The following is a 13,096-nucleotide window of genomic DNA, read 5'->3' on the forward strand; positions in this document are numbered from 1 at the left end:
CTTTCTGGTTCTGTTACTCTGCGTGCACACACACAAGCACACGCACGCACACACGCACACACGCACACACACACACACACACACACACACACACACACACACACACACACACACACACACAGACACACACAGACACACACACACCACTCGTCTGTATGTTGCTGCATAAAATGTAAATGGGACCTGTATCCATCAAATAACCTTGGCAGCATGGATGGAATACAGCTAAGAGAGACTAATGCACAGTGCAGGCGATTTAGTGTGGGAAGGCAAAAAGTAGATAATTATTATTTTGAAAGCAGAAAAAAAAGCTTTAAGTGCTCTTGGTTGCTTCACAGTTCTTTTTTTCCTTTTGCACACTGGACAGGCATACTGTAAATAGTCTTATTTGCCAAAAAGCTGTGAAGCATGCAAATGGCACTATATTAGGTGAGAGAGGAGTCTTGGCTGAAATGAACTTATTCATACAAGTTTATTACATGCCTCATTTTATAGTAGAATAACTTGGCTTATATCATCCATGAGAATGGGCAATTACGGGATATTTCAGTAAAAGTTCCACTGCCCGCAAGCTTATTGGGGTTAGTGACGCAGACAAACTTAAAAGACTGACTCAGACTGCAATTGGAGGCAGGCATTAGGGGTACTCATGCTCAATATATTTCTCATTTGAAGGAGGTAGTGCAATTTGTTGCAGAAAAGTCAAACCGGAGAGCCTGTTAAAATGAAAAGCATTCCTCGATGCACCTGTCTCATGCTCTGTCTGTTCTTATCTGGGAAAAAAAAATCATTACACTAGAGAAATCAGCAAAGCCCCTTTAAAGTTGTTGCCATGATTAATCGGGCAGCTGCGAGTGAGACCTTTATCAATATTTGTTACGCGTCAAGTCCTAATAGGCTAGACCCCCTTTGATCTGACAGTCGGCCCCTCAGGGCGTTTGGCAAACAAGCTAACCTAAATACCGCCATTTTCTCTGTAGAGCGATATGACCAATACCCCGAGGAAAATCCCCTGACAAAAAAAAAAGAAGTGAGAATTATTAGGAGCAGACCTACTGTGATCTGTGAATTAATGAGGATAAATGCACGCAGCAACAATGCTGTGCTGTCTTCTGCTTCACTCCTGACAATGGGGTTTGCCAATGCTGATGATGGAAAATTACCCCTCAGAGACAAAGCTATTCATTAATTTTAAAGCCTTGTTTAGTCTGATGTAGTCTTTGATGCAGTCTGAGGCTGCTGCCAGGAGGCAGTATCATACCTCATTAGCAGTTAGCTTCAGCCTCTCCTTCAAAGGTCTCCTGTTTTTACTGCTACCTTACATTCTCACACCAGATTTTTCATCCACATGTGGGCTGAATCTAAATTGTAAATGTGTACAATTTAAACTGTATCCTTTTTTAAAAACTTTTAATATCTTTTTTTGCACAGTACCAGTCTGCACAGCTTTTACAATAACAGGGGGAAAAGAGAACTGAGATAAAGCTGACCAAGGAGTTTGTCACTCATTCTGTTCAAAAGCTTTTCTACTTTCAGTAGGATAGAAAAAAAATTGTCTCAGTGGGAAGATAAATCTTTCAGATCAGATTTAATTAGGGACAGTCTTAATACATGTCCATAAAAGAGGTGAGAAAATTGATATGAGTCATATCTAATGCAACTTAGAGAGGTGGAGCGCAGTGTCGCAGCACAAATGGCATGCAGATGTCAGACAGGTTAAAGCACAAGCTAGAAAAATATATTTTGGAGAAACACGAACTTAAGATCAATTAATATGAGGGTAGACTTTGGGCGCCGGGATTTAATTGATATAGACTTAATGTCCCATTTATTTAAAAAAAGGCAGGACGTAAGCCCTGTTTCATCCCTGATTTATTGGGTAAGGTAATAGACTGACTGATTGAACTTGTCACAGAATAGAGATAAAATACTGCTGAGGACCATTCTTAGACCCGTGCAATTTCAGTGCCCCGAGGGAAGGCAAAAGGTCACTCTGTACTGTACCTAAAAAACTGGAAGAAAATGTCTTATATATTCAAGATATGTCATGTAGGAAGATTTAGCAGAATATTATTACACCGCTGACATACACAGAGGAATAAAATCCTAAATATAATAGGACTTTTTTCATATCTATTGTCTTATAACATCTTTGTTGTCTGGTTTTAAAAATAACTGATGAAATTACTCCGACGCACCGCACTGACAGTTACTGTACCGGAGCACACAGGCCATAAACTGCAGCTGAAAAGACAAATTTAGACATCTTGAGGAGCCTTTTTCTCATGAATATTCAAGCCATGTGGACGTCATCATGAAACACCGGCAAAGTTGTGTCACTGACTTAATCAAAATGCTTATAGGCACTGCTCACTCGATCATAAACAAACATGCTTACACGAATTAGCGCAGAACAAACGCATGCATGTTCAGCTCAAGGTCAACAGGGTGAAGTGCCCCGAGACAGGCGCTGCGTGTTTGAAACGACCCTTCAGCTAACCTCTTACTCATCAAGTTGATTTTCGAGGAGCTTAGGTAATTTCATTTCTGCTACACGTGGCGGCAACAGATAACAGCTCCACCTGCACTGTGGTGATCACTCCAAGGAAAGTCAACCAAATCGTGGCTTAGCTGCGGTAAGCCTTCCTCCACCAGCAGTGTCCTCTCTAGATTCCATCAGCTCTCATTTTGTAGAGCTAAAATACTGTGAAGCTCAGCGTTGAATGTACAGTGCAAGAAAAAAACAACAGAAGACAATCATCTCAATCCGTGTAGAAAGGTTTCTTTCTTTGTAGCTACTAGTTTTGCAGAGCTGAGTTTATTTTCTACATCAACATTAAGGGAAAAGGTACATGCTCTTTAGTTGTTAACATCCTCTACTGTCAGTGTACCATATTAACTAGCCCCTCTATGTTTAAATTTCCATTGACTTGATATTTCAAAGGTTGTGGAGCAGTCCTAGGTTTAAAGGAGCACTGTCTGAGTCTATTTCAAGCAGCACCAAGGGCACTGCATGCGTTTAGATGGTGACCTAGTTAGATAAACTCATGAGTTTCTGGGTCCTCTTCCTTTAAAACTTATTTACTTTGATTATGCACTTGTATGTAAAAGAGTAAAGAGACGTGTCGGTGTGTAGATGCTCGCGTTTGTTTATCTTTGCTTTGTGTGTTCATTTAACCCTCTCGATGCAATACGGGCTTGATGGGGGCTGGATCAGGTGCAGTGGGCGAGGACTCCATTATGTTTGGCCCACAGTGATTTTCGGAGTGTCTCACTGAATTGGTTCAAGCTCGTCTGTGTTCAATAGGTCTGTTTTACAGCTCTGTGAACAGTTTCAAAGGTAGACAGACCTCATCTGTCAAGGAGTAACAATGTGCCCAGTGCTCCGGATTCCTCCTCTCACATAGATGACTGAATCCAATACCTATAATGTATTACATATTGTGTTCTGTGTCTTCGTTTGAGTGTTAAAGGATATGGTGCCAAATCATAATTGGACTGACCACTCTTTCAAATGATCGTCCTCAAACAGAAATAGAAAATGCACTTTAGTGTGCAATACAGAACTTGATTTTAAACAGATTTTTTTTTCTTCCACCACAGCTGCACAAACTGCGACAATCTCTCAATCAAACCTAATATATCATCGCCCGCTATGCTCCCAAGGCTCTAAAATCACATTTGGAGTACCAGCTCAGTGGGAGTCTCCTCTCATTCGAAACTGGCAAACCTTGTGCAGTAAAAATGTTTGGTGGGAAGGACGAGAGAAGGATAGCTTTGCAATTTGTCACAAAAAAAGGAAAAAAAAAATCCTGGACCACCTTCAGTACACACTGATGGTGTAATGGATTATCAGCTTAAATAATTAAGTGTCACTTTCTTGACACAAAATGTAAATGGAAGTAATAGCGTAGTAATGGGAGCTTTGACTTAATTGAGAAACATTTAATTTAAGCGGATGCCATATTCAGAATGACTCCCTCTCCAAAAGCCATGAGTCTGTGCTTTTTAAAATTATATAAATATAATTTGTATACATATTGATCTGAGTTTATTCTCATGCAAGAAAGTTCACATCAAAGGTATGCTGAAGAACCCTGAACACAGACACAAGTTCATAAATGAGACGCTAATTTGAACTGAAGCCAAATTGAAACTTGTTAACTGTATGTCGCCTTTGAAGTTACACACGTCTTTCACAATTAAGACCTAAACTAAACTGCATTTAGATCTGCTTTAAAGAGGGCATAAGGATTTAAAGAGGGCATAAGGATACTGCAGCATTGTGTATATAACCAATGATGGAGGAATTATTCAGATCGTTTTCTATGGCTGGGTGTCTGTACTCAAACCGTTAAGGCATTGACCCAAATAACCCAGTGCCAAGCAGTATCTAAACTTTTCCAGTCAAACAGTAACTACAATTGATCATTTTTGTACCCAGATCTAGAAAAAATGACTTTTTGTATGGTTTTGCTTGCAGCCAATCACTGCAAGTGTTCTTCGATTTAATGTGACAACTACTGAGTGTGGCCCATTACTGCAGCAGCTACAAACCAAACAGTCTGTGGTGTGGTGAAGTCAAGTGTGGCGGACTTGACATAGTTGGTTATTCAGCATGCTGAGATGCCATCAAAATGTTTGAAAGTATTGCAATACTACACGCCTGTGGTGTCTAGAAGCATTTAAGTAACCAAAAGCTTCCATTCACATCATGAGTATGCAGTGAAGTAGACACCAAAGTTACTGCTTTGTGGTTAAATGCCTCCATGAACCAGTCAAATTGCAGTTACAATTTTCACTCGTTTGTCCAGACTCATATGCAGCCATGACAGTTGACAATGCTTTAAATTTGTTGGCCATGGCCACGGCTGTTACTGGCACGGAGGCATGAAAAATAGGTTTCAAATGAAGTTCTCTATTGGTATCGGTATCAATTTAAGGGTACTAGAATTGTCATTTTTAAAACGACACCCATTTACTTAAGTAAAAGTAGCAATACAACCGTGCAAAAATACTTTGTTACAAGTAAAATTCCTGCATTCAAAATCCCAATTATGTAAAATTACAGGGGCGCAATCAGCAAAATATAGAGTAGTAGTATCCAATATAAACATCATATCATCAGATTGTCAGTGCTGATGTAAAATGTGTAAGGAGCCTTTTAAATAAGTGTGAAGCAGTTTTCAGTGCCAATTAGTTAGTTTAGTCCAGTGGTTCCCGACCTCAGGGGTCAGACACCCTCGAAAAGGTCACAACAGAAATCAGAGGGGTCATGAGATGATTGATAGCTAAGGAAAGATGAAAATTCAAAGTTTTTTTCAGACACACTTTTAAAGTTTTGCTCTTTGTGTGAAATATTGGATAATTTTTTCCCCTTTATACCTTGAGGTTTTTTTTTTATGAAACCATGTGAGGGGAAATGTCACTAAAATGTAAAATTGCTAAATATTAATTTCTCATATCTAAAATGTGACGGAGTAGACACAGCTCTTTTCTAAGAAGTCACTAGCCAAAAACTTTGTTAACTGCTGTTTTTTTCATCAGCAGTGCATTGTATTTTATAAGATTATAAAGTGTTTTTATGTAAAATCAGAATCTGAAAAGTAACAAGTAATTATAGCTATCAGATAAATGTAGTGCAGTACAACTATAAAGCTACATAAAATGGAAATACCAGACTGCATGCATGCACAGTGTGCTGCGTACCTGTGGACTGCTCAGCTGTTATCGGTGCCGGGCTGAGTGTTGGCGTTGGCACCCTGGGTGTGGAGCCGCGAGTTGTGTTCTTGACTACAGTCGCCAAGGGAACAGCATCCGTAACAGGAGGAAGGCAGCTGACCTTGTTGATGCCATCTACACAGGAAAATGCTGGCGGACATGGATTCAACAGGCAATCATCATAGTTGTGCTTGCAGTTCCTCCCCTGTGTATGAAAAATAAACAGCCTTCAGATGTGTCCTGTAACTCTGTGCCACGATGCTAAATGGGATATAATGTTTACAGCTTGAATAATTAAGTTTGCATTAAGTAGGGAACATGACATTATGTAACAAAAACAAGGCTGTTTTTAAACTTAAAAACCATGTGATGCAAGGTAGTGTCTGATAAGTGACTTTTAAATGTATTTATCATTTTAATATGCAATAACAACATTAAAAATATGTGTATTTTTCCTGAGCAAGTTTTTGGGGCGTAAATCTAAAATGTAGCAGCAGTAGTACAAAAATGTTGCAAGTCGTTGCTTATCTGTACAGGAAAGGCATTTGATACAATGGGAATAAATAAATAATGTTTCGACTGTAAACAACAAAGAAAAATGTAACAGCACACTTTAAACAGCTGAGTAAATTAGTGGACTCAAAAGGGTAAAGGTTAATATTAAAATGAGAATAGAAAAAAGTCAAGGAGATTGGGAATAAGGTGGGGAGCCTCACCACAAATCCAGGACGACAGAAACAGGTGTAGCCATAGCCCGGATCATTCTGGATGCATATCCCCTGGTTGCAGGGCTGTGGAAGGCACTCATTAATGTCATCCTCACAGTGAAGGCCTGTCCAACCTGCCAGGAACAAAAGCCCACAGAGTGCCGTGGTGAGCCCAGGCTCTCCCACTTCCACCCTCTGAAGTGAATATCAATCAGATTCTCCTACATTGATTTGCTTCTTTTTGGGTTCACACACATACAAAGACAAGAAAAGGCTTTCACTAAAGACTAAGATGCCACATACATTTTAATGAGGCCGGCCCGTATCGTCTTTTTATCACTGTCTTTTTTAGTACTGTATGACTACAAATTCCTCCCCGGAGGAAAGCAGATGACTTTTGGATGGCTTTGAGGTACAGAGGCTATGTAGGCAATATGATAACCTTTAGTGACAATTTATGTGGCCTTTTCCAATCCAATATAAGCAGTCTATAAGCATCAGCATGGTTTACATATGGAAAACTGTACTCGTAACACATCTGGGGCACCATGAAGCGTTTCTATTCACTTAAAAAAAAGTGTCTTAGCAATCGCGTTCATGAGCCACAGAGGTTTTCCTGTAGTGGGTCTTATAAAAGAAAGAAAACAGCATTGTTTGTCTTGTTTAAAAGTAAATTGAGAGACTCACAGGATGTCTGAGTGACTCACCTGACCTGCAGTGGCAGACGTAGCTATTAATAAGATCTTCGCAAATGGCACCGTTGTGGCAGGGAGCTGAGCAACATTCGTTAACATCCACTTCACAGAAATCCCCCATGAAACCTGGTGGACAGCTAAGAAAACATATCATACTTTCAAACTGTGAGGCTGTCTCGCATTGCTGTCACTTCCTTCTTGCGGGTCTGACACACTGCATCTGTAAGAACTGCACGTTTTCATTATTTATCAAAACAGCTTTTTCTAGGCAGTTGCTTCTTATTTCAGGGTATATTATGTAAAATAGCATTTTTGGGAGGGTATCTTGAGAGACACAACAGTGATTCAAACTGATGATTCTCAAATTTAATATAAATGTATAGCATGCAGGATTTGGCGCTTGGTTGCAACCTTTTTTAAAAAGCCCATACCTCACCTGAGCACTGTGGGGGTACACAGCCATAAACATCCAGAGCACAGAAAATAAGAACATAAGAAAATACAGGCAGAGCAGAGAGTCTGCGGAAAAATACACCCACATACTTCTAGTGGGTTTTAAGCAAGCAGCAACGTCTGAGGCTGAAAAGTAAAGCCGATGCAGACGTGCTAAAAACTGCAGTTCCTCAAACAGCCAATTGAGGCTGGCTCTAAAACAGAGTAAATCCCCACAGGCCTTCATGTTAAAATGTCCAACTTAACATATGAAGTATACACATGTTACAGCCTGGAACAAAGAAACAGTTCTAGTCTCTACAGCTAATTTTAACATTAATGACAACTGCAGGGGTGTCATTTTTTTTGTGTCCTCGGCTTCCAGAAAGATCGTCTCCTCGCTCCTCCACAGCTCACACTTCTCACCTAATTATGGTCACTTTTGGCACTGATAAACAAAGGAAATGGCCGAACTCATGGTTTCAAATTGGCAGTTCATAAACCAATGGCTGATGGCACTTTAGCTATGTCCATTATTTACACAGTTCATTGTCATAAGTGATGATTGACACAGAGTCAATTTCTGTGACAAAACTGGGACCAGCATTGTTAAGTGGCCGAACAATTTAAAAAAAAAACCAACCTCACTATTGAAAACTTAGAGACCTTATATTAGGGGAAGATAAAACACAATGGATTGATTCAGCAGTGCATAAAATCCACAGGTAAACAAAGTGAGTATATTTAGGTGTGGTAATGGTTTTCTGTTGTGGAGTTGGTGATTTGCGGAGGATAAGCTACACCTTGAGCAAAGAGAGGTGCCGCTCGATGCTGCAGATGTCAGCCCCGCTGGCGTTAAGTTTGTAGAAGAGCAGTCATTTTCCAGATGGACAATGAGCCTGATCATGCATCAAAGCTACCTGAGGCCATAGGAGGACCAAGGTCTGCTGACTTGCATGGATTTCCAATTCACAATCACCGGACCATAAACTCACTGAACATCTTTGGGAATATCTGACATCAGAAAAAGGGATACAAGCTCAACAGTGGGAAGGACCATTTCTGATTTACCAAAAACTTTAGGTTTTCAGAATTCAGTAAGAAACTTTTACTAGACTCATGAGGCTAAAAACCCTTTTGGAGATTTTGACTTCTGTTGTGAACTGAGATCTGTGAGGCCCAGTTGATTTAATCATGTAGCACTACAACATCAGAACTGGGCTGAAGTGTTTCATGCATAACCTCTTGGCTGACCACCAGAGAGGATGGAGTGGGTTTTGAGGCCATTTGCTGAACTGGTGCAAAAATTGAATGTGTACTACTTCAAACATAACATGCAGATAAAACAACACTGTTATCATGTATTGTAGATGTGGTCTGGCTAAGAAACAGCTGCATGACTGATTTTACATTTTAGGCCATTAATCGGTGTAGGAGCCTGACCAAACTCTATCCAGTCAAGTGGGAAAAAATATTCCGATGTACAAAAAATTCCTCAAAAAAAACAATCTTAGAATGTGATTTTAGAGTCCTAGTTATTTACCTTTCTCCAAAAAAATCACAGTGCAACATCTAAATGTGTATTAATATTTTCTGGTGGTGTGAAACACTTTTTTCATACATCAGCATCAAATCCTCAATTATCTGCAGATAACAAATCAATAATAAAGAGGAAAAGATTATTGAGTCTAAATAAGGCCAATGTTAACCAGTTAATAATGCACTTATACCACAATATATTTCATTGATGTCCAAATTCAGAAAAAGAATCCTCTGTACTGCAAAATGCACACAATGCACAATCATCATGTTGCAGATCAGCAGGACACTAAAGGACATGTTTGTCCTTAGTGTGCACATTTATCTGTAAATGCACAACATTCGCTGTATTGCCTCCCTGTAATATATATAAACAAATTAGCCTACAACAAAGTAAACATCATAAAAAATGCTGTGCTGAGGCAGTAGGCAGTCCACTGCATCAATATATAACACTGTAAAGTGCACCAACCTATTTGGGAGTCGTGGCAGTCCAGGATACATTAAATCATGACTCTGAGCATACAGCAGCACATCAGCACAAGGTTAGACAATGTAATTAACTGTAAGGCATCTAGGGAGCAGCTGTGTCAAATCTGCACGCATTTACCACATACACCTTGTATTCAGATACACTTCATCACTCAAGGGAGAGCATGTCAGCAATTAAAAAGTAATGATTCACTTGGAACCAGCCTGGAGATCTGCTACTGCATCCTGTATGAATGCAGAGTACACTCACAGGAATGGTGCATTCTTGTGAGTCAAGATGTATTTTTAGTTAGAGATACTAATTCCCATTCATTGACACCAATTTTAACAGAAAATGTTGCAAATTCAGAAGTATTTTTTTTTAAATGTTACCAGTTCACCTGACATGCCCCCCCCCCCCAACGTTTATTTTTGTATTACTCACTCCGGGTTAGGCTGAATTTCTCGCATGCCTCCACAGTAAACAAAGAATCTAAACCCTGAGAAAATTATTGATGAATTGAAGTCATAAACTATACTACAACACCCATTTACAAACTTACACACAACTCGTGCAGAAAAATCCAAGTCTTATTTATCCAGCCATATGCTCAGTACTTCCCAAACACACTACCTTTTTAGACAGGGAACTGAACTAAAAGTGAAACTTATTTCTATTTTCTTCAAAGCCAGACTTGATTGACAAACCAGTAATTTAACCTGCTGAACACGAGAGGTGCTGCATCGAATCGTAATTTGTGTTATAGTGTGACTTTGGTGGATCCAAACCAACTCTACTTAAAAATACCAAAATTGCACAACAACACAAACAAACTAACTAATAATCCCCAATCATTTCAATTAATCTCTGTTTTTGGATTCTTTGCTTGCAAGAAAAACATTGTTTTTTTTCCTGAATTCAACGCAACACAGGTGAGTAATTGATATACAAATGGACATTTGTGGGTTAAAGTATTCCTTAAATTACACCTGTCAGGCCTTGTGGTAACACACAGCACATACAGTATGGAGGCACATTTACCACTTTGTGTCGATTTACAATTTGTACTCAATTTTTGAAAAATAATAAGTCAGTTAGCCAAATGTGGTAATGACTGCAGCTCCCGTTCGAGCAGATAAATACATTGTTTAATCCATTCCTTGCAATTTTGCTGTTGTATTTGCAATGTTTAAAATAAAAGAAAACGTATGGCTCTTAATACAGCCCCTTGGTAACCACCCTAGCATGCATAGAAATCCAGTGTTTGTCAGGTTTGTTGTGCCTTGTTATGGTTGCTTAGCTATGATTGGACAATCACAGTTCAGTGGAGAGGTTTTTCTAATGGTCAATTAGAAAATCAAATTGTGGCTTTGTTTGGTTTTAAGTGAGTCATGACAGTTCAAATATCTATCTATCTGTTTGTCTAGGCTGCACTCAGCAGGGCATGTTGTTCCAATCAACTCCTCTTACCACGACTCCCTCCCGGGACAATCATTTGTATCAATTTAGGAACACAATAAAAGACCTGAAACTTTGTAAAAACTCACCTGCATGTAAAGTTTGATCCCTCACCGTCAAGGCAGGTTGCTCCGTTGAAACACAGTGAGACATTAAAAGCAGCTTCTTTGCAGACATCTATATCTATCTCACAAGTTTTCCCGGTGTAACCGTCCTGGCAGAAGCATGCATATTTATCAATGAGATCCACACATAAGCCTCCATTGAAACAGGGGCCAGATGCACAGTCCTGAAAATTAAGACAAATACGCTTAACAAGACTGCTAAATATTTTGAAATAAAATACATGCACCTAAAATGCATTATGTTTTGTTTTAACAAATGGCTTTTTTTTCACAATGAACTGTTGGTAGTTAAAAAGCAGATGATCAGATTAAACAATGAACCAAATGCTCACAGAAACCTTAAAAGCAACTCAATGTTTTATCTCTAGAGTCCAGCACAAGCTGTGGTTTAAATCAATTAGGCATTAGACTAAGCAATTTCTTTAATCAGGTATTTGTACAATGCTTACATGATCCTGGTAGTTCAATTGACTTATCTTATGGAAAAATCAATAGAGTTAGTGATACCGAAGGCCACACAAAGATTACAAAATTCTCCTGACATTCCTCTTGAACACACAGCAGGTTTATTAAGTAAACACAACTCACGTCGATGTTTGTTTCACATCTGCTGCCCATCCATCCAGATTCACAAAGACAGGAGTATGAATTTACTCCATCTTTACAGCTGAGAAGGCCACAACAGACGGGGTTTAGTAATGATTCATCAGCATCATACTACTGTGTGAAATCAACCAAAAATCATTTATATATGCAGTTTTTTTCTTTTTGCTATGTAGTTCATGCAGAATCCTTGGAGAAATTCTTTTGAACGATTGAGTATTTCCCCTTCAATGGAATTAATGACTGTAATTTAGAGACCACGGAAACAACCTTTAAGTGCATCACATTAGCTCCTTACAACATGTGACATATGTCTCCACTCGCTATGTTGGCAAGGAGTGTAATTAAAACTAATTCCATGCAATTTTGGCACTGATTTCGCAGTCTTTCTGTTTTAAATGACGCTGAAAAATGTGTACCTCCCATGAAGACAAGGCGCTGACATGCATTCATCAGTGTTGGTCTCACAGTGGAGCCCAATGAAGCCATCAGGACACAAGCAGTGGTATCGATTAGGAGCGTCAATACATTTCCCTCGATTTCGGCATGGGTTCGAAACACATTCGTCGATATTATCTTCACACCTTGCCCCTGGAAAATAAAGCATATTTTAGTAAGACATTATTCAATAACTTAATAAGAGAAAGATCTTTTCAGTACTTTTCAAATTGTTTAGAAAACCATCATATCATTACTGTGCATGTCTTTGTAAATTAAAGAAAACCTAGACATTTAAAGGCTGACTTTTAATAATTCTGCAACAACACTGCGAGTGTGTTGTGGATCTCTGGAGACACCACTGCACATGCTCCAGGACATAGTCCCATTTTTACACTGTTTTGTTAGTTAGACAAAAAGTGAAGAATAAACAACACTGACTATGTTTACTGCAATGAGGGAATATGCTGACAAAATGCATCAGTATGTGTTTTTCATATGTTTTTAATAGTTTCTGGATGCAGTGGAGGTCTGAGGCAGAGATAATGTACTGGATTTCAGGCTGTGGCTACAAAGACTTGTCAGGATGAATTCATTGCTTCTTATTTCTTTTCATGGGATTTGTTGATCATAATAATAAAAAAAAGAAAAAACATCTCTTTTATCCTTCAGCAGTAACCATACAGTTACATATGGCGTTGTCAAGCTATGTAATAATTATCTGCAAAACTGTGTATCCCATTGATGATGTAAACTGCTTTGTCAGCATTATTCATTATTTTCAATAGATCTTGAGGTTGTGTCTCACCTACAGGCCACACTACTTCTTTTTTCTGACATCAGTGTATTTTTTTTTAGATTGTATTCTAAATGAACCTTCACCATGACAAATTTTGACTCTAAAGC

At 38.9% G+C, this 13,096-nt stretch overlaps 1 protein-coding gene across 1 annotated transcript in view; it reads right to left on the bottom strand.

Moving 5' to 3' along the window:
* Window positions 1-13,096, bottom strand: part of eys (eyes shut homolog) — a 194,179-nt gene that overhangs the window by 84,587 nt on the left and 96,496 nt on the right. Inside the window, exons 28-33 of the mRNA XM_042502421.1 lie at window positions 12,172-12,343; window positions 11,738-11,816; window positions 11,114-11,313; window positions 7,136-7,260; window positions 6,438-6,562; window positions 5,710-5,926 (exon numbers count right to left, since the gene is read on the bottom strand). Of these exons, the coding sequence (XP_042358355.1) occupies window positions 5,710-5,926; window positions 6,438-6,562; window positions 7,136-7,260; window positions 11,114-11,313; window positions 11,738-11,816; window positions 12,172-12,343 (918 nt within the window). The remainder of the gene's footprint in view (window positions 1-5,709; window positions 5,927-6,437; window positions 6,563-7,135; window positions 7,261-11,113; window positions 11,314-11,737; window positions 11,817-12,171; window positions 12,344-13,096) is intronic.

The sequence above is a fragment of the Plectropomus leopardus genome, chromosome 15 (genome assembly GCF_008729295.1).
Source record: "Plectropomus leopardus isolate mb chromosome 15, YSFRI_Pleo_2.0, whole genome shotgun sequence".
NCBI classification, from domain to species: domain Eukaryota; kingdom Metazoa; phylum Chordata; class Actinopteri; order Perciformes; family Serranidae; genus Plectropomus; species Plectropomus leopardus.